Genomic DNA, 22,053 nt, shown 5'->3' on the forward strand with positions numbered 1-22,053 from the left:
CTTTGTATTTTCGCCTACACCTGTTGTTTTAAATTTCAGATCGTTACCCGGCTATGGTCTGGATCGTGGGAGTTTCCTTCATTTACTGGGCCGCTCGTAGGGCGGCAGTTTGGAGCAATGGGAAGAATTTAGGTTTTGCCTATGATCTCGCCAGGATATGCTGGCTTGGGCTTTGCGGTTTACGCTGGCCCCAAGTCCTTCCAGAGTGTTTGCGCCTTCGGTCCCACGTGTCTAGCCCCATCATTTTGATTCTTTACGCTGGAGGGAATGATGTGGGTTATACACGGTCTGTGGACTTAATCTCAATCTATCAAGCGGACATTGCGCAATGCTATGCAGTTTATACCAATTTGGTGCTCATATGGTCGGAAATCATGCCTCGCCGGCTGTGGGCCAGGGAAATACCTGGTCCCCGGCTAGAACGCTTCAGTCAAAAAGTTAACGCCCAGGTCGTCAAGTTTGTTTGGCAAATCGTTGGGTTCGTCATCCGTCACAAGGATCTGGAGGGTACTAATGATGATCTGTTGAGGTCAGATGGCGTTCACCTTAATGACATTGGGTTGGACAATTTCAACCTTAGCCTGCAGCGAGGTGTGGAACAGGTGCTGGCTGTGGTGGGGCGCTCGTCAGTTATTAACTGAGGGGCGGTTGGCGGTTTTCTTGACCTTGTCAGCAGTTAAAGATGCTCTAATGGGCTTTGCCCTTGATGGAAAATTGGAAGTAGGCTGTCTGTCCAGCACTTATGGTAAGGACAGGCCCCATTTCCCTCTTTTGGTTAAGTGCTCACAGTACGACTGTGACGGGCACTGGTTGAATGTGTTCACATCTTATGTGTTGGAATTTAATAAAACCGTGGCCTTTCCCTTTCCAACCTAATGGTTGTAAGTGTCTTATTTAATGGGGTAAAGGGCAAGGGTAGTGGGAGACTCGATCCCATTGTGTTACATTAATTGGGACCTAAGCCCATTGCGCCTCAGCAGTCAAATGCCAACGCCCAGCTATTTTTTTTCTTCTTAATGTTTTGTTGTAAAAACGCCTATAAAACCTAACGCTCCTAAATGCTGCTAGAAGCTGCTGAAAACCAGCACAAAATTGCTAAATATGAGTATTTTTTATACAGCATTTTCTGGCATGGTAACTGTTTTTTTTTTTAAGCCATTGTGTATGGCCCTTTAAAGCTGCTCTTAGAGAGAAGCATATGAGCATAATTAAGCGCATCCACACCACATAACGTGCTAGTATGCATGTGAATTTATTAGTGGCTAGAATAAATTAATATTTTATCCAAAAGAATGAGTTCATACTCTTAAAAAAACACCCTATGCCTGTAAATGAGCATAAAGCATATACATGTTGTTAAAGATGTGACATTGAAGGCATTTTTTCTGCTAAGTTCTAACAGAAAAAAATGCAGCTTAACCCCTTCCCGCCTAAGTCTTTTTCTGAGATTTGTTGCTTACAAGATAAAATCTGTATTTTCTGTTAGAAAATGACTTAGGACACCCAAACATTATATATATATTTATATATTATATATATTTTTAGCAGAGACTCTAAAGGAGTGGTTCTCAACCTGGGGGTCGGGACCCCCTAGGGGGTCGAATGACGATTTGCCAGGGGTCACCAAATCCTGGGATGCTCCTGAAGCCCGTGCTGCTCTCCCTGCCTTTTTGAAGGCGCCCAGCTGTGCTGTTCCCCGAGCCTGCGGCCACCCACTCAGCCTCTTCGCAGCCACCCATTTAGTTCACGGCATGGCTGGGGGGCAGAGACTAGAGGTCAGCTGACTGGTGAGGAATATGAAGTGGGAGGGGCTGGAGGAGACCCTATCTCCAGATTTTGGCATAGGTGTCACTGCTAGGAGACACCACAAAGTCAGAGAAACAGTGAGTAACACTACCTGTGATTATAGTTGCCATTAAAAGTCCCCACTACAGTTCTCAGATCAGCAGATGACCAGAACTACCCCCAGCACTGCTACTCATCCCTCCCCCCCACCAAGGAGTAAGAGAAGGAATAAAAACAGAGAATACATGGAAGGGAGAGGAAAAGAGGGGGAGGAACAAAGAAAAAGAACAAGAAAGTTGGGAAGAGAGAGGGATGGGGAAACCCCCCCCCCCCTTGAAATTAGCATAGAGAGAGATCAAAGGGAAAGAAAAGGAGAACAAAGAGTGGTACATCCTAAAATGTACCATACAGGGTTTTAATACTGTACGAGTGGAAGGGACTCAGGGAGTGCTAAATGTCCATGGGTTAGGGGTGCAAATTGATTGCTTGTCTTGCCTTGCATGCTGACAACCCACGCTACGAAAATAATTTTACTGTTAGGGGTCCCCACAACTTGTGAAATTTTATCAAGGGGTCACGGCACTAGAAGGTTGAGAACTACTGCTCTAGAGAATAAAATGGCAATCGTTGCAATATTTTATGTTACACGGTATTTGCACAGCGGTCTTTCAAACGCAATTTTTTTGGAATATTGACACTTTCATGAATTAAAAAAAAAACTAAACAGTCAAGTTAGCCCAATTTTTTTGTATAATGTGAAGGATGATGTTACGCCGAGTAAATGGATAACTAGCATTTCATGCTTTGAAATTGCACACACTTGTGGAATGGCGACAAACTACGGTACTTAAAAATCACCATGGGCGACGCTTTAAAAATGTCTACAGGTTACCAGTTTAGAGGAGATCTTGTGCTAGAATTATTGCTCTTGTGCTAACGATCGTGGCAATACCTTACATGTGTGGTTTGAACACCGCTTACATTTGCGGGTCTGTCTTACATATGCGTTCACTTCTGCGCACGAGCAGGGAGGACGGGGTGCTTTAAATTTTTTTTTTTCCTATTTTATTGATTTATTTTTTTTATTTTTACACTGTCTCTTAAAAAAAATAATTCTAATCATTTTTATTTATGTCAGAAGGAATGTAAACATCCCTTGTGACAGTAATAGGCAGTGACCTCCTTTTGTACTTAAAAGCATTCAAAACGCCAAGATTGGCAGTTTTGAATGCTGTCATTTTTTAAAATTTGGGGCCTTTAGGTCTTCTGTAAACTGGAAGTGATGTCATGACATCGCTTTCGGCTTACTAAATCCGAGACCCGATCAAAGCCGATTCCGGCGTCGTTCGGGTCTCCGACCAGCCGGGGGACGTGCCGGCTGGTAGCTCAGGCCTCCCGGTGGGACAGGAGAGCCCGGATGAGCTGCAGAAGCCGGTGGGAGGGTCGTCGCCTCCTGCTCCTTGGGATAACAGCCAAGCGGCTGATAGCCGCATTGTTTGTTATCCCAAGAAAGCCGACCGTCGGCTCTAAAAAACGGTACGGGGGTGATGCGTGCAGCTACATGCATTACCCCGGTACAACCCCTTCAAGCCGAGGCTGCATATTTGCGTACAGTCGGCGTGAAGGAGTTAAATTCATACGCCCATGTGCATGAGGCCTAAGGATACACCACTGTGTTCCAGTACATCTTTATTACTTTCTGAGAGGCAAGTCTGCAAGGACAGCTTTCATATGTACTGTATATCCTGACATCTGTTGTTATCCCTACAGACATTAATGAATGTAAAGAAAATCCCCAAATCTGTGACCCTTATGGTGATTGTATGAACACAATTGGATCCTATACGTGTGAATGCAGGGAAGGATACCAGAATATCTCTAATAATTGTACAGGTGAGTGTCATATTTTTCTTAATTATGTGCACTGCCGAAAAATCTTTTTTTTTTTTCGTTTTTGTTTTGTTCGTTTTTGGTTTATCGGATCATTCGTTATGATCGATATTCGTTATTTCAAATAAATTTGTAACTTCGGATGAATTCAAATTTGTTACCTTCCATTTGTTTAGATGTGGTATTCGTTATTTTGAGAATTCAGAATAAATGGAACAAAAATCTGAAATTCGAAAATCCAAAAATTCTAAAGAACGAAAATCAAAAATTCAAATGAACGAAAATCTGAAAATCAGAAAGAACAAAAATACAAAAATAAGAACGAAAATCTGAAAATCTGAAAGAGCAAAAAACTATTTGGATAATTTGGATAATTATATATTATATATTATTATATATTAATATATATGATTAATATTGTTATATTCAAATATTACGTTTATTACCATTATTATAGTTTTATTATTATTATTATTTATTAATAATAATAATAGTTTTAAACTAATAAATTATAGGTATTGGAATTTCCTTTCAAATTTGGCTGTTAGTGAACGTAACGAATATGAATATGAATTTATCCAAAGTTCCGAATTATTCGGCATTTGTTACTTGGGATAATTCGTAATTTCGGATAAATTTGTATACGTTACGTTCACTAACAGCCAAATTTGAAAGGAAATTCCAAAACCTATAATTTAATAGTTTAAAACTATTATAGTTTTTTTATGATTATTTATTATTAATAAATAATTATAATAAAAAACTATAATAATGGTTAATAAGCTTAATATTTTAATTTTAATAGAAATTATCCAAATGTTTTTTGTTCTTTCTGATTTTCATTCTTATTTTCGTTTTTTCGAATTTTCGGATTTTCGTTCCTTCTGATTTTCCAACTTTCAGATTTTCCTTCTTTCAAATTTTTGGACTTACGTTTTCTTGAATTTTCGGATTTACGTTCTTTCAAATTTTCGTTCTTTTAGAAAATTTGTTTTTGAAAAAATTAGTGAAACGGTCTTTCGATAATTCGGATTTTTCCGAATTAACAAATATACTGAATTTTGACAAATTGCACGTGTCTAATTTTTATTAGATATCACCATTTACTAAAGATGCCCAAAGATATGAGATGCTGCCTTATCCAGCTTGGTGGTGATCTTATGTCTGTCTGTTCTTCATAGTACTGAGCAGGGCAACAATGAATGATTAGGTTAGGACACCTATCCCTATCCCCAGAGATAAGTCAGACCTAAATGCCAACGCCCAGCTATTTTTTTTCTTCTTAATGTTTTGTTGTAAAAACGCCTATAAAACCTAACGCTCCTAAATGCTGCTAGAAGCTGCTGAAAACCAGCACAAAATTGCTAAATATGAGTATTTTTTATACAGCATTTTCTGGCATGGTAACTGTTTTTTTTTTTTAAGCCATTGTGTATGGCCCTTTAAAGCTGCTCTTAGAGAGAAGCATATGAGCAAAATTAAGCGCATCCACACCATATAACGTGCTAGTATGCATGTGAATTTATTAGTGGCTAGAATAAATTAATATTTTATCTAAAAGAAGGAGTTCATACTCTTAAAAAAACACCCTATGCCTGTAAATGAGCATAAAGCATATACATGCTGTTAAAGATGTGACATTGAAGGCATTTTTTCTGCTAAGTTCTGGCAGAAAAAAATGCAGCTTAACCCCTTCCTGCCTAAGCCTTTTTCTGACATTTGTTGCTTACAAGATAAAATCTGTATTTTCTGTTAGAAAATTACTTAGGACACCCAAACATTATATATATATATATATTTATATATTATATATATTTTTAGCAGAGACTCTAGAGCAGTGGTTCTCAACCTGGGGGTCGGGACCCCCTAGGGGGTCGAATGACGATTTGCCAGGGGTCACCAAATCCTGGGATGCTCCTGAAGCCCGTGCTGCTCTCCCTGCCTTTTTGCAGGCGCCCAGCTGTGCTGTTCCTCGAGCCCGCGGCCGCCCACTCAGCCTCTTCGCAGCCACCCATTTAGTTCACGGCATGGCTGGGGGGCAGAGACTAGAGGTCAGCTGACTGGTGAGGAATATGAAGTGGGAGGGGCTGGAGGAGACCCTATCACCTGATTTTGGCATAGGTGTCACTGCTAGGAGACACCACAAAGTCAGAGAAACAGTGAGTAACACTACCTGTGATTATAGTTGCCATTAAAAGTCTCCACTACAGTTCTCAGATCAGCAGATGACCAGAACTCCCCCCAGCCCTGCTACTCATCCCTCCCCCCCACCAAGGAGTAAGAGAAGGAATAAAAACAGAGAATACATGGAAGGGAGAGGAAAAGAGGGGGAGGAACAAAGAAAAAGAACAAGCAGGTTGGGTAGAGAGAGGGATGGGGAAAAAAAACCCAGAGAAATTAGCATAGAGAGAGATCAAAGGGAAAAAAAAGGAGAACAAAGAGTGGTACATCCTAAAATGTACCATACAGGGTTTTAATACTGTACGAGTGGAAGGGACTCAGGGAGTGCTAAATGTCCATGGGTTAGGGGTGCAAATTGATTGCTTGTCTTGCCTTGCATGCTGACAACCCACGCTACGAAAATAATTTTACTGTTAGGGGTTCCCACAACTTGTGAAATTTTATCAAGGGGTCATGGCAATAGAAGGTTGAGAACCACTGCTCTAGAGAATAAAATGGCAATCATTGCAATATTTTATGTTACACGGTATTTGCACAGCGGTCTTTCAAACGCAATTTTTTTGGAATATTGACACTTTCATGAATTAAAAAAAAACTAAACAGTCAAGTTAGCCCAATTTTTTTGTATAATGTGAAGGATGATGTTACGCCGAGTAAATGGATAACTAGCATTTCATGCTTTGAAATTGCACACACTTGTGGAATGGCGACAAACTACGGTACTTAAAAATCACCATGGGCGACGCTTTAAAAATGTCTACAGGTTACCAGTTTAGAGGAGATCTTGTGCTAGAATTATTGCTCTTGTGCTAACGATCGTGGCAATACCTTACATGTGTGGTTTGAACACCGTTTACATTTGCGGGTCTGTCTTACATATGCGTTCGCTTCTGCGCACGAGCAGGGAGGGACGGGGTGCTTTACATTTTTTTTTTTTCTTATTTTATTGATTTTTTTTTTTTTTACACTGTCTCTTAAAAAAAATAATTCTGATCATTTTTATTTATGTCAGAAGGAATGTAAACATCCCTTGTGACAGTAATAGGCAGTGACCTCCTTTTTTACTTAAAAGCATTCAAAATGCCAAGATTGGCAGTTTTGAATGCTGTCATTTTTTAAAATTTGGGGCCTTTAGGTCTTCTGTAAACCGGAAGTGATGTCATGACATCGCTTCCGGCTTACTAAATACGAGCCAATTCCGGCGCCGTTCGGGTCTCCGACCAGCCGGGGGACGTGCCGGCTGGTAGCTCAGGCCTCCCGGTGGGACAGGAGAGCCCGGATGAGCTGCAAAAGCTGGTGGGAGGGTCGTCCCCTGCTGCTCCTTGGGATAACAGCCAAGCGGCTGCTAGCCGCATCATTTGTTATCCCAAGAAAGCCGACCGTCGGCTCTAAAAAACGGTACCGGGGTGATGCGTGCAGCTACATGCATTACTCCGGTACAACCCCTTCAAGCCGAGGCTGCATATTTGCGTACAGTCGGCGTGAGGGGGTTAAATTCATACGCCCATGTGCATGAGGCCTAAGGATATACCACTGTGTTCCAGTACATCTTTATTACTTTCTAAGAGGCAAGTCTGCAATGACAGCTTTCATATGTACTGTATATCCTGACATCTGTTGTTATCCCTACAGACATTAATGAATGTAAAGAAAATCCCCAAATCTGTGACCCTTATGGTGATTGTATGAACACAATTGGATCCTATACGTGTGAATGCAGGGAAGGATACCAGAATATCTCTAATAATTGTACAGGTGAGTGTCATATTTATCTTAATTATGTGCACTGCCGAAAAATCTTTTTTCTTTTTTCGTTTTTGTTTTGTTCGTTTTTGGTTTATCGGATCATTCGTTATGATCGATATTCGTTATTTCAAATAAATTCGTAACTTCGGATGAATTCAAATTTGTTACCTTCCATTTGTTTAGATGCGGTATTCGTTATTTTGAGAATTCGGATTAAATGGAACAAAAATCTGAAATTCGAAAATCCAAAAATTCTAAAGAACGAAAATCAAAAATTCAAATGAATGAAAATCTGAAAATCAGAAAGAACAAAAATCCAAAAATAAGAACGAAAATCTGAAAATCTGAAAGAGCAAAAAACCATTTGGATAATTTGGATAATTATATATTATATATTATTATATATTAATATATATTATTAATATTGTTATATTAAAATATTACGTTTATTACCATTATTATAGTTTTATTATTATTTATTAATAATAATAATAGTTTTAAACTATTAAATTATAGGTATTGGAATTTCTTTTCAAATTTGGCTGTTAGTGAACGTAATGAATATAAATATGAATTTATCCAAATTTCCGAATTATTCGGCATTTGTTACTTGGGATAATTCGTAATTTCGGATAAATTTGTATACGTTACGTTCACTAACAGCCAAATTTGAAAGTAAATTCCAAAACCTATAATTTAATAGTTTATAACTATTATAGTTTTTTTTATGATTATTTATTATTAATAAATAATTATAATAAAAAAACTATAATAATGGTTAATAAACTTAATATTTTAATTTTAATAGAAATTATCCAAATGTTTTTTGTTCTTTCTGATTTTCATTCTTATTTTCGTTCTTTCGAATTTTTGGATTTTCGTTCCTTCTGATTTTCCAACTTTCAGATTTTCCTTCTTTCAAATTTTTGGACTTACGTTCTCTTGAATTTCCGGATTTTTGTTCTTTCAAATTTTCGTTCTTTTAGAAAATTTGTTTTCGAAAAAATTAGTGAAACGGTCTTTCGTTAATTCGGATGTTTCCGAATTAACAAATATACCGAATTTTGACAAATTGCACGTGTCTAATTTTTATTAGATATCACCATTTACTAAAGATGCCCAAAGATATGAGATGCTGCCTTATCCAGCTTGGTGGTGATCTTATGTCTGTCTGTTCTTCATAGTACTGAGTTGGGCAACAATGAATGATTAGGTTAGGACACCTATCCCTATCCCCCGAGATAAGTCAGCACTGGACTTCACCTTTCTGCTTCCAGGTACTCCCCTCTCCAATGACATTAACCACCTGAGTACCAGTCTGTAATATCCTTTCATTACCAGGCCGTTTTTCAGTGCTGTGATAGTTTGACTGACATTTTCTCCATCATGTACCTGAATGAATTTCAAATAATTTTTTTGAGATGCATTTGATAACCACTGGGTAAAAAACTTTTGAATACAAACTATTTCTCTTACATTCTATTATAAAACATGTCAAATGAAATGCTAGGACAGCATGACCCCCCTCCCCAAGTAACCCCTATTTGGAAAGTAGTCACGCCAAGGTGATTTTTTTTTTTGCCACAATTTTTTGGAAATGAACATGATGATAATGAGGTGGTTAAAACACGACAGTAATAGTGCATGTACAGGTCACATGCAGTAGGAAGGTGGAGTTGAGGTGGTTAATTTGCAGATTTGGAGGATAAGGGAGGTGAAGGATTAAAATACAGATCATTTAAGCCAGTGGTCATCAACCCTGTCCTCAGGGCCCACTAACAGGCCAGGTTTGCAAGATAACTGAAATACATCACAGGTGATATCATTTGCTGCTCAGTGATTGCAGTATTCTAGTCTGCATCTCCCAAAGGTAATACATAAAACCTGGCCTGTTAGTGGGCCCGGAGGACAGGGTTGATGACGAGGGATGAGCGGAACACCCCCCAGTTCGGTTTGCGGCAGAACATGCGAACAGACCAAAAATTTGTGCGAATGCGCAAACCCTGTTAAAGTCTATGGGACTCGAACATAAAAAATCAAAAGTGCTAATTTTAAAGGCTAATATGCAAGTTATGGTCATAAAAAAATGTTTGGGGACCCGGGTCCTGCCCCAGGGGGCATGTATCAATGCAAAAAAAAGTTTCAAAAACGTCAGTTTTTTCGGGAGCAGTGATTTTAACCACTTCGCTACCCGGCAATTGTCAAATGACGTCCACAGATGGGATCTCCCATCCTGGGTGGATGTCATATGACGGCCTGTGCTTCCCGGCCGCCTAGGGGGCGCGTTGCTCAGGACCCGGTGCATGTGCCCAGCAGCCGCGATGTCCGCCGGGCACCCGCGATTGCCTGTTAACCGGGTCGGACCATGGATCTGTGTGTGTAAACACACAGTTTCACGTCCTGTCAGTTGAGAGGAGACCGATCTGTGTTCTCAGTACAGCGGAACACTGATCGGTCTCCTCCCCTTGTACGTCCCCGACCCCTACAGTTAGAATCATTCCCTAGGAAACATAATTAACCCCTCGTGTCCCCCTAGTGGTTAACCCCTTCCCTGCCAGTCACATTTACACAGTAATCAATGCAATTTTATAGCATTGATCGCTGTATAAATGTGAATGGTTCCAAAAATGTGTCAAAAGTGTCCGATGTGTCCGCCATAATGTCGTAGTCACGAAAAAAAAATCACAATCGCCGCTATTACTAGTAAAAAAAATAAATAAATATATATTTTTTAAAAATGCCATAAATCTATCCCGTATTTTGTAGACGCTACAACTTTTGCGCAAACCAATCAATATACGCTTATTACGATTTTTTTTACCAAAAATATGTAGAAGAATACGTATCGGCTGAAACTGAGGAAAAATTTGTTTTTTTTTTAAAAATTGGGATATTTATTATAGCATAAAGTAAAAAATATTGTGTTTTTTTTCAAAATTGTCGCTCTTCTTTTGTTTATAGCGCAAAAAATAAAAATCGCAGAGGTGATCAAATACCACCAAAAGAAAGCTCTATTTGTGGGGAAAAAAGGACCTCAATTTTTTTGGGGTACAACGTCGCACGACCGCGCAATTGTCGTTTGAATTGTGACTGTATGCCCTGTATTGAACCGGGTAATAATGCTTAAAGTGAAACAATAAGTGGAATATTCCTTTAAATATCATGCCTGGAGGGTGTCTATAGTATGCCTGTAAAGTGGCGCATTTTTCCTGTGTTTTGAACAGTCCCTGTACAAAATGACATTTTTAAAGGAAAAAAAGTAATTTAAAACTGCTTGCGGCTGTAATGTAATGTTACCCCTTTGGGTCTGGTATGGATATTAAGGTGAACCCTGCACCCAAATTACAAAAAAAAAAAGGTGTGGGCCCCCCCAGGCCCTATATACTCTGAACAGCAGTATACAGGCGGTCCCCGTGTTACAAACAAGATAGGGACTGTAGGTTTGTTCTTAAGTTGAAACTGTTTGTAATTTGGAACAGGTACATTTTTTAAGTATAGCTCCAGCCCAAAAATCTATTTTTAAGCTTTTTGGATAACATAGGGAAGGGTTATCACCCCTGTAACATTTTTTTTTTGCTGTCTGTTCCCCTGTTCAGAAGATTTCACCTCACTTTCTGTCCCAATGGCAATTGGATTTTGAAAATTTTGGGTTATTAGAGAAACAAAGATTGGTGATAAAGCATTTTCCCATATTAACTATTACAGGAGAGAATTGCCCTTCCTGTTGTCTCCCTCCGTTTATAAGTAGGAGTCGTTTGTAAGTCAGATGTTTGAAAATAGGGGACCGCTTGTATATACTATACGGCCTGCCCTATACACTCTGCAGAAAATTGGGCCTTAGGTGTTGATGGTACCAGAACACTGTAAGCCCTCACAGTTACTCTTGGTGGGCGCAGGAACGGGCCCTGCTGTTAAATATTTGATCAAAAATTGTAATTACACGCCCCTGTTAAACATGGGCAGAAAAATTGGGCCTTAGGCAGTGGTGGTGGTGCCACAACACTGCAACTCCTCACACATACTCTTGTTGAGCGCAGGAATGAGCCCTGCTGTTAATTATTTGATCAAAAATTGTAGTTACACGCCTCTGTTAAACAGGGGCATAAAAATTGGGCCTTAGGCGGTGGTGGTGGCACAACACTGTAAAGCCTCACAGATACTTTTGTTGAGCGCAGGAACAGGACCTGCTGTAAAATATTAGATCAAAAATTGTAATTACGTGCCCCTGTTAAACAGAGGCAGAAAAATTGGGCCTTAGGCAGTGGTGGTGGTGCTAATTAAATGAAAAAAAAGGAGGAAAAAAGGAAACGAATGCTCATCCAAACTAGTCCTGGTTTCAGAGATGTGTATAATTGTACACACACACACATCACTACAAATTGCAACCTATATCATAGTCTACAGACACCGTCACCTGGAAATAAATAGCATTAAACTCCAGGATATTAATCCTCTGAATATATAGGCATATATACACAAAAACCCGGAAAGATTCCCAAAGATATTCTTCAAAGAGGATACACCGGTTTAGGGACTAATAATCTTTATTTAATATCCATCCTATATTAATTATGTAGAAAAATGTATATATAAATACCCTCCTCCAACACAAATAATTAAAATTAAGATAAAGAGAGTCTTAATGAGACACCGGTGTCCACCATACCCAGCCATACACAGCTTACATCCATCCCATGCATTCGAATCAACTCAAAAAAGTGGTTGGTAATTAAAGGCTTCATTTAACCAGAAAAGGATATAAATGTGCTATACTGGTTCTGTTAGGTAAAACATTTTAGCCTGCATATACACAGCTTATTTATATTGAGAGTTCGTTAGCTCCATTTAGGAAAAAAGTGCTTGTGCTTAGTGGGTTTTGCTAATTTCCATTTAGGCTTTAAAATTAGCCAAAAAATGAGATGAAAAAAGGAGGCACAGAAGAGAAAAAAAGTTCATTCGTGGAAGGTTTTGCAAAGAAACAGTTATTGTGCACTTATCATATATGTATATTTTAGGTCACAGACTGGTAAATATGAGGGTGACAACAGACAAGGAAACAAAAAATCGTTTTTTCTATGAATAGACTTCCCCTTTAATTTTAGGGGGCTGATACAGCTCACCGTTTTGACGTCTTGCTCTGTGTCCTTTTTATCCTTTTATTTTAAGTCCATGTGTGTGGCCCAACCACTTCGATGGTGAAATATAGAAATGAGATCATCAGAATGGCTTCAGACACCGATCTTTGCTTCACAACTAGGGATGAGCCGAACACCCCCCGGTTCGGTTTGCACCAGAACCTGCGAACGGACCGAAAATTCGCACAAACGTTAGAACCCCATGGAAGTCTATAGGACTCGAACGTTCAAAATCAAAAGTGCTAATTTTAAAGGCTAATTTGCATGGTATTGTCCTAAAAAGGGTTTAGGGACCCGGGTCCTGCCCCAGGGGACACGTATCAATGCAAAAAAAAGTTTTAAAAACGGCCGTTTTTCGGGAGCAGTGATTTTAATGATGCTTAAAGTGAAAAAAAAAAAGTGAAATATTCCTTTAAATATCGTACCTGAGGGGTGTCTATAGTATGCCTGTAAAGTGGCGCGTGTTTCCCGTGTGTCCGGTCCCAGCAATATGGATAAAAATCAGTGAGACAAACGGCATGGGTACCCCCCCAGTCCACTACCAGGCCCTTTGGGTCTTGTATGGATATTAAGGGGAACCCCGCACCCAAATTAAAAAAAGAAAAGGTGTGGGGCCCCAGGCCCTCTGAACAGCAGTATACAGGCGGTGCAAACAAGACAGGGACTGTAGGTTTGTTGTTAGGTAGAATCTGTTTGTAATTTTGAACTGGTACAATTTTAAAGTGTAGTTCCAGCCAAAAAATCTATTTTTAAGCTTTTTGGAAAGCATAGGGAAGGGTTATCACCCGTGTGACATTTGTTTTGCTGTCTGTGCACCTCTTCAGAAGATTTTACCTCACTTTCTGTCCCAATGACAAATGTTTTTTGACAATTTGGGGTTTTTAGTGAAACAAGGATTGGTGATAAAGCATCAGTGGAAAGGAGACACGTTTTTCCCATATTAACTCTTACAGGAGAGAATTTCCCTTCCTAGGGGTAGATTTCATCTCACTTCCTGTTGTCTCCTTCCGTTTGCAAGTAGGAGTCGTTTGTAAGTTGGATGTTTGAAAGTAGGGGCCTGCCCTATATACTCTGCAGTAGGGATGAGCTTCGTGTTCGAGTCGAACCCATGTTCGACTCGAACATCGGCTGTTCGATCGTTCGTTGAATTGCGAACGATATGGGCCGTTCGCGCCAAATTCATGTGGCGCGTCACGGCCCATAATTCACTGCGGCATCGCAGTGCATTGCTGGCTGATGATTGGCCAAGCATGCACTATGACCCGCATGCTTGGCCAATCACAGCGCCGTCGGTAGAGAGAGCTGTAATTGGCCAAAGCCAGGGTGGCTTTGGCCAATTATATAAAGAAATATTTAGGGATGGAACGGCGCTACCTGGAAAACCTGAATGGCTAGGCATATACAGGAAACATTATGTTAACGTTTTTTCTATACACAGAATCCTATATAAGAAAAAACTGCGATGTTGTCACCCCTATATCGATGGAATATGTATATATGGGTCAGCATATAGTTGCATGCATCCTACATAAGGAGTAGTATATAGGACGTATAGCAAGACAACTATCTGCACCCCATGTATTCCTGATAAAACTCTCTCCAAATCCGAAACTACATATATCACTTATTGCAAAAGAAAGCATACTATATGTACCCGAAGCATGTATAAATGCATATATAATAATTCCTGTAAAAAAAGCAATTATAATAATTCCTGTAAAGAAGAAATTGCAAAACCCAGAAGCATCTATATATATATCACAGTGGTAGTACAGTTCGTATGCTGTGGAGATTATGACAAGATATAATAGTCCCGTGCAGTTCATACAACAGTCAGGCAGGATATTCCCCAAGGTGACTTTCGTGTATACAAGGTTGGGGGGTGACTTCTGTGATCCCCCTCAAATTGCTCACTCACCAAAAGTCGTGACCCCTGCAGGGGTATCAAGCCTGTAGTCCTATATAAGGGCTTTACTGCTTACTGCTGTTGTGTCTCAGATGACTCCAATAGAATCCCGGTGGGTCGTGCTACGGTTAATCCTCATGCATCAAAGAAAAAAGGCTTCCATAGTGTGATAAATTCCCCAAAAAAAATTTTATTTAAAAAGTATATGTATAAAAGTCCAAAAAGTACAGAATAAAAAGATATGGGTTGAGAAAAACTTATTTAAAAAACATATTTAAAAAACAAAAAAACATCCAAGCGCTACACTTCGTACACCCGCCCCGTAACCACTGGGGGGATGGTACTCCGCTGTTGCCTTGAATGATATCCACAATCACTGTATTCAGTGCAGGTACGAGTAAGGGGAACTGACAATCAGCTGGAAAAGTCTCTATTCCGCCCACAAGTCTGCCAGGAAGTGATGTGAGAAGCGTAGGTCCGTCGTGCGTGCTTCGTCACCTGACGTCTTCAGCGACGGGGTTTTTAGTGAAACAAGGATTGGTGATAAAGCATCAGTGGAAAGGAGACACGTTTTTCCCATATTAACTCTTACAGGAGAGAATTTCCCTTCCTAGGGGTAGATTTCATCTCACTTCCTGTTGTCTCCTTCCGTTTGCAAGTAGGAGTCGTTTGTAAGTTGGATGTTTGAAAGTAGGGGCCTGCCCTATATACTCTGCAGTAGGGATGAGCTTCGTGTTCGAGTCGAACCCATGTTCGACTCGAACATCGGCTGTTCGATCGTTCGTTGAATTGCGAACGATATGGGCCGTTCGCGCCAAATTCATGTGGCGCGTCACGGCCCATAATTCACTGCGGCATCGCAGTGCATTGCTGGCTGATGATTGGCCAAGCATGCACTATGACCTGCATGCTTGGCCAATCACAGCGCCGTCGGTAGAGAGAGCAGTAATTGGCCAAAGCCAGGGTGGCTTTGACCAATTATGGCTCAGGGGGTTTAGAACACGCCTGACACTATATAAGGCCGCCTGCACGGCGGCCCTGTGTAGTGTGTTCCGGGGTGCTTAGAGAGAGAGAGAGCCGGTGTTGTTTCATTTGAGTTAGCTAGATTAGGCAAGACAATCAGTGAGTTAGCTGCACTTACAGTGTATTGTGTATATATATGCATCCCAGGTTTTGTGTACAGTATATATATAGACTGTATTCAGTTTAGCTAGATCCATTCCTGTTATCTTCCTACTGACAGGCAGGCTTGTCTTGTTACAGTATTTACAGCTACCTGAAGAAAATTGCTGGTGTTCTTTTGATCCTATTAACACCACAGTCAGGCAGATAGACTATTTACAGTTAGTGTAGTGCGTCCTCCTCACAGTGTTCAGTTAAAGCTACAAGTTAGTTTAGTGTGACCTCTGCACAGTGTTCAGCTAAAACTACAAGTTAGTGTAGTGCACAGTGTTCAGCTAAAGCTACAAGTTAGGGTAGTGCGTCCTCCTCACAGTGTTGAGCTAAAACTACAAGTTAGTGTAGTGCGACCTCTGCACAGTGTTCAGCTAAAGCTACAAGTTAGTGTAGTGCGTCCTCCTCACAGTGTTGAGCTAAAACTACAAGTTAGTGTAGTGAGACCTCTGCACAGTGTTCAGCTAAAGCTAGAAGTTAGTGTAGTGCGTCCTCCTCACAGTGTTCAGCTAAAACTACGTTAGTGTAGTGAGACCTCTGCACAGTGTTCAGCTAAAGCTACAAGTTAGTATAGTGCGTCCTCCTCACAGTGTTCAGCTAAAGGTACAAGTTAGTTTAGTGTGACCTCTGCACAGTGTTCAGCTAAAGCTACAAGTTAAGGTAGTGCGTCCTCCTCACAGTGTTCAGCTAAAGCTACAAGTTGGTGTAGTGTGTCCTCCTCACATTGTTCAGCGAAAACTACAAGTTAGTGTAGTGCGACCTCTGCACAGTGTTCAGCTAAAGCTACAAGTTAGTGTAGTGCGACCTCTGCACAGTGTTCAGCTAAAGCTACAAGTTAGTGTAGTGCGTCCTCCTCAGTGTTCAGCTAAAACTACAAGTTAGTGTAGTGCGACCTCTGCACAGTGTTCAGCTAAAGCTACAAGTTAGTGTAGTGCGTCCTCCTCACAGTGTTCAGCTAAAGCTACAAGTTAGTTTAATGTGACCTCTGCACAGTGTTCAGCTAAAGCTACAAGTTAGGGTAGTGCGTCCTCCTCACAGTGTTCGGCTAAAACTACAAGTTAGTGTCGTGAGACCTCTGCACAGTGTTCAGCTAAAGCTACAAGTTAGTATAGTGCGTCCTCCTCACAGTGTTCAGCTAAACCTACAAGTTATTTTTTTGCGAGCTCTGCACAGTGTTCAGCTACAGCTACCTGTAGAAGGTTGGTGGTGTTTTCCTGATCCTATCACTACCGCAGGCAGCTAAATAAGCTACAAGTTAGTGTAGTGCGAGCTCTGCACAGTGTTCAGCTAAAGCTACCTGTAGAAGGTTGGTGGTGTTTTCCTGATCCTATCACTACCGCAGGCAGCTAAATAAGCTACAAGATTATTTCGGTTATCCCTAAACCTGGAAAGGATCCCTCTGTCCCAGATAACTATAGACCCATAGCCCTCCCAAATTCGGATTACAAGATATTTACTAAAATACTCGCCACCCGACTCTCTGCATTTATTCCCAAACTGATACACAGGGATCAAGTGGGTTTTGTCCTTGGTAGACACGCAGAAGATAACACCCGACGTACGATAGACCTAATAGACCTTTTAGATAGAACCTCACGTTCGGCATTGATCTTGAGCCTAGATGCGCAGAAAGCTTTTGACAGGCTTAGTTGGCCCTACATGTTTGCCACCTTAAAAATATATGGTCCTTTTTTTAAAGCTTTGGAGGCCTTGTATTCAAATGTTTCAGTGCAGGTGCAAATGTCATCCTTCTTGTCTCCTAGCTTCCCCATGACAAATGGAACTCGTCAGGGTTGCCCCCTATCACCGCTGCTTTTCATTCTGTGTCTAGAACCCCTAGCCGAGTCTATCCGAGTAAATCCTGATATTCGTGGGGTGGCGATGAGACAGGGGGAATATAAATTATCGCTATTTGCAGATGACATTGTTAACCCGCTGATATCCCTTCCCTCATTACATAAATTATTGACCTCTTTTAGTGCTATTTCAGCGTATAAAGTCAACAATTCAAAAACTGAAGCCCTCCCTATACACATTCCAATGCTATTACTATCTCAACTCAAAGAATCGTACCCTTATAAATGGTGTAGTACCTCACTTAAATACTTGGGTATTCTACTTACCCCTCACTACTCCTCCCTTTATAGCACTAACTTTCCTCCTCTGATATTGGATATAAATAAGTCCCTGTTGTCCTGGACCAAATATCCCTTGTCTCTATTGGGCAGAATTAATGTGTTAAAAATGTCTATCCTACCCAAGCTACTTTATTACTTCGAAACTCTCCCAGTAGCTGTACCCACCTCACAATTAAAATTACTTCAAAGATCCTTTTTAAAATTCATATGGAATGGCGGTGCCCACCGCATAGCAAGCTCTGTGATGTTCTCCATTAGATCCAGAGGAGGCTTAGGAGCCCCGGACATCACTAAATATTATCATGCAACACACTTAAGGGCCATCACCTCTTGGACTTCCTTAAATGCACCTAACCAATGGTCTGCTATTGAGAAGGGGGTACTTTATCCGGTTCATCCGAGCTCCTTGGTTTGGGGTGCCCCCCCTGTTTTAGACCCAATTTACAAACGTCAGTGCACTGGCCCAATGACACTAACTTTAACTATTTGGCGTAATTGCCTCAAACGTTACCCTCTCATGTCCCCCTGCTCTCCTCTTGTAAATGTACTACTTAATCCCCTCATTCCAGATAGTATGTCCCTGGGCAGGATCTTTCCATGGATAAATGTACATCTCTTCCAGCTGCGGAACCTAGTTCATCCTATAACGAGGAAGCTGCATTCATTTGACGTTTTGAGAGAGAAATTTGATTTACCATCACATTCCTTCCCTTTTACTTACAGGTTAGACATTTCTTTCATTCTAAATCGCCAGCCCTGACCCTAGATAAACCAACTACTTTTGAACACTTATGTGCTCAAGGCCCTAATCAATTGCACTTAATTTCATGTATCTACCATATCCTCCATGAGCTGACTCCAATTACGGAAACATTACACCATTACATGCGCAAGTGGTCTCAGTTGGTGGGCCGTCCTGTCACAATACAAATGTGGGATAGGATCTGGTCCTCTACCTTTAAATCTTCCAAATGTGTCACTCAGATGGAGACAACCATTAAGATTCTCATGTTTTGGTACAGAACTCCCGATGTAATTCATAAGTATGATCCTTCAGTTTCACAGCTCTGTTGGCGGTGTGGATCTGATATAGGCTCACTATTCCATATCTTCTGGCAATATTCCCTGATACAACCTTTTTGGAATGATGTGCATCTACTTATACAAAAGGTAACTGGGGTGTCTCTTCTGTTGGATCCTTTGAATTTCCTTTTGGGTCTTCCCCCCTCGGGGGTATCAAAAAAGACAAACAAATTGATATCCTATATATTGCTAGCCGCCAGGAGGATTATCCCATTGTTCTGGTTATCCAATACACCTCCCCCATGGTCCGGGTTTCTACATTTAGTGGCTGAGATTCGGACAATGGAGTCCTTGACGGCTTAGGTTCATGACTGCATCCCCCAATTTAATAAAATATGGGAACCATGGGATCTTTCGGAATTCGGGACCCCCATACTACCAAATATGCCCAATTCCTAACCTATTTTAATTCTACATTGCCTGTGTATATACTCTGAACTAATAGCTGGATTTTGGGTACTTTCCCGCAGTACGTTTATCGCATACATCATAAAGAATTGAATTAATATATATATGTGCCTTGTTACTGGGAACACTTTTTTTTCACTTATTTTTGTTTGTTTTTTGCTTTTGTTTTCATTATGTTTGTTTATAATGCACTTATGTTGATAGTGCAATGTACATCCTGATACAACTTTGTACTTATTCTTTGATACTTTAATAAAAATACAATTTAAAAAATAAATAAATAAATAAGCTACAAGTTATTTTTTGGCGAGCTCTGCACAGTGTTCACCTAAAGCTACCTGTAGATGGTTGGTGGTGTTTTCCTGATCCTATCACTACCGCAGGCAGCTAAATAAGCTACAAGTTATTTTTTGGCAAGCTCTGCACAGTGTTCACCTAAAGCTACCTGTAGAAGGTTGGTGGTGTTTTGCTGATCCTATCACTACCGCAGGCAGCTAAATAAGCTACAAGTTATTTTTTGGCGAGCTCTGCACAGTGTTCACCTAAAGCTACCTGTAGAAGGTTGGTGGTGTTTTCCTGATCCTATCACTACCGCAGGCAGCTAAATAAGCTACAAGTTAGTTTTTTGCGAGCTCTGCACAGTGTTCAGCTAAAGCTACCTGTAGAAGGTTGGTGGTGTTCTCATACTACAGGCAGGCAGTTGATTTTGCTAGCTGCAGTATCAGTACATATATATATTTATATATATATATATATCCCAGCTTAGTGCAGCTACAGGCCATTAGAATGTCTGGAAGGCCAACAAGGAGAGGCAGACAGTCACAAGCCAATAAAAGAGGGCAAACAGGCTCTGTGTCTACAGGCAAGAGTGCTGGTCGTGGAGACGGTGCATCCTCATCAGCACGTGGCCGTGGGACACGCTTGGCCTTTTTTTCGGCAGCTGGCCGTGTTGAGCCGCAACATGCGGAAGACTTGGTTGAGTGGATGACCAAGCCGTCCTCATCCTCCTCATCCTCTCTCACCCATGCTCAGGGTACTTTGTCTGGCAAAGCAGCGGCCTCTTCCCTCGGCTCAATGTCATCAGTGACTCCTTCCCTAGCCCCACCATGTCCTCCTGAGGAGTCCCTCGTACTGTTTGACCACAGTGTTGGGTACATGTTCCAGGAGGATGCCCAGCATTTGGAAGGCTCTGATGATGATACTGAGCTAGATGAAGGCAGTAACGTGAGCACGGACAGAGGGGGTGCCCAAGAAGGACAGCAATCTGGCAGTCATGCTCCCCCTGCTGCAGCATACTGCCAGGTTTGCTCCAGTGATGAGGAGGGAGGGGTTGATGAGGTCACTGACTCAACGTGGGTGCCTGATAGGAGAGAGGAGGAGGAGGAGGAGAAAAAGGGACATCACCAACGAGGCAGGATGCCCTCCAGGGGCCAGCCTAAGGGCAGCACACTGACTGCATCACACCCAAAAGCTTCGCATGTGCAGGGCGTTGCAGTCTCTGCGCGTCATTCAAAAAGTTCTTTGGTGTGGGCCTTTTTTGAGACGAGTGCATCAGATCGCACCACTGCTATTTGCAACATATGTCTCAAGCGTATCTCGCGTTGCCAAACCATCTCCCGCTTGGGCACCACAAGCTTGACCAGACATATGTTGACCTGCCATGCAGTTCGTTGGCAAGTGTATCTAAAAGACCCACACCAAAGAACAAAGAGGACCTCTCCTTGCTCCTCATCAGCTGAGATCTCCAACCCCACTATACCTTCAGTCCTCTCTGAGACCTGAACTGAGAGGAATTAAGGTGTAGAATTAGGTGTGTCACAGCCAAGTACTTGTGGGCAATCTGCTTTTGGTACACAGACATCAGATTGTACCAGGCAAATTTCCCTGCCCCAGCTGCTGCACCGCAGAAAGAAGTTCGCTCCCAGCCATCCACATGCCCAGCGGTTGAATGCTAGCTTGGCAAAATTGCTAGCACTTCAACTGCTGCCTTTTCAGTTGGTAGACTCTGCCCCCTTCCGTGAGTTTGTGGAATGTGCGGTTCCTCAGTGGCAGGTACCCAAACACCACTTTTTCTCACGGAAGGCGATTCCGGCTCTCTACCGGCATGTGGAAGGCAATGTCCATGCCTCGCTGGACAGGGCGGTCAGCGGTAAGGTGCATATTACCGCTGACTCATGGTCCAGCAGGCATGGACAGGGACGTTACCTAAGTTTCACGGCGCATTGGGTGACTCTGCTGGCAGCTGGGAAGGATGCAGGACAAGGTGCAGTAGTGTTGGAGGTTGTTCCACCACCACGCCTCCAAAATGCCACTACTAATGTTTGTGACACACCTCTCTCCTCCACCCCCTCTTCTTCTTCCTCCATGGCCTCTTCCTGTGATTTGTCCTCAGAACCAGCAGTGCTCCGTAGGCGTTCAAGGGGCTACGCAAGTACGCAGGCCAAAAGATGCCATGCAGTGCTTGAGCTGGTGTGCTTGGGGGACAGGAGCCACACTGGGGCAGAGGTTTTGTCAGCTCTGCAGGGGCAGGTTCAGAGGTGGTTGATGCCACGCCAACTTAAGGCAGGAATGGTGGTTTCAAAAACCGGGGGAGAAGGGACTTATGGAC

At 41.6% G+C, this 22,053-nt stretch overlaps 1 protein-coding gene across 1 annotated transcript in view; it reads left to right on the forward strand.

Moving 5' to 3' along the window:
- Nucleotides 1–22,053, forward strand: part of LOC141133221 (adhesion G protein-coupled receptor E3-like) — a 348,306-nt gene that overhangs the window by 102,116 nt on the left and 224,137 nt on the right. Inside the window, exons 7-8 of the mRNA XM_073622460.1 lie at nt 3,556–3,678; nt 7,489–7,611. Coding sequence (XP_073478561.1) covers nt 3,556–3,678; nt 7,489–7,611 — 246 coding nt within the window. The remainder of the gene's footprint in view (nt 1–3,555; nt 3,679–7,488; nt 7,612–22,053) is intronic.

The sequence above is a fragment of the Aquarana catesbeiana genome, linkage group LG03 (genome assembly GCF_042186555.1).
Source record: "Aquarana catesbeiana isolate 2022-GZ linkage group LG03, ASM4218655v1, whole genome shotgun sequence".
NCBI classification, from domain to species: Eukaryota; Metazoa; Chordata; class Amphibia; order Anura; family Ranidae; genus Aquarana; species Aquarana catesbeiana.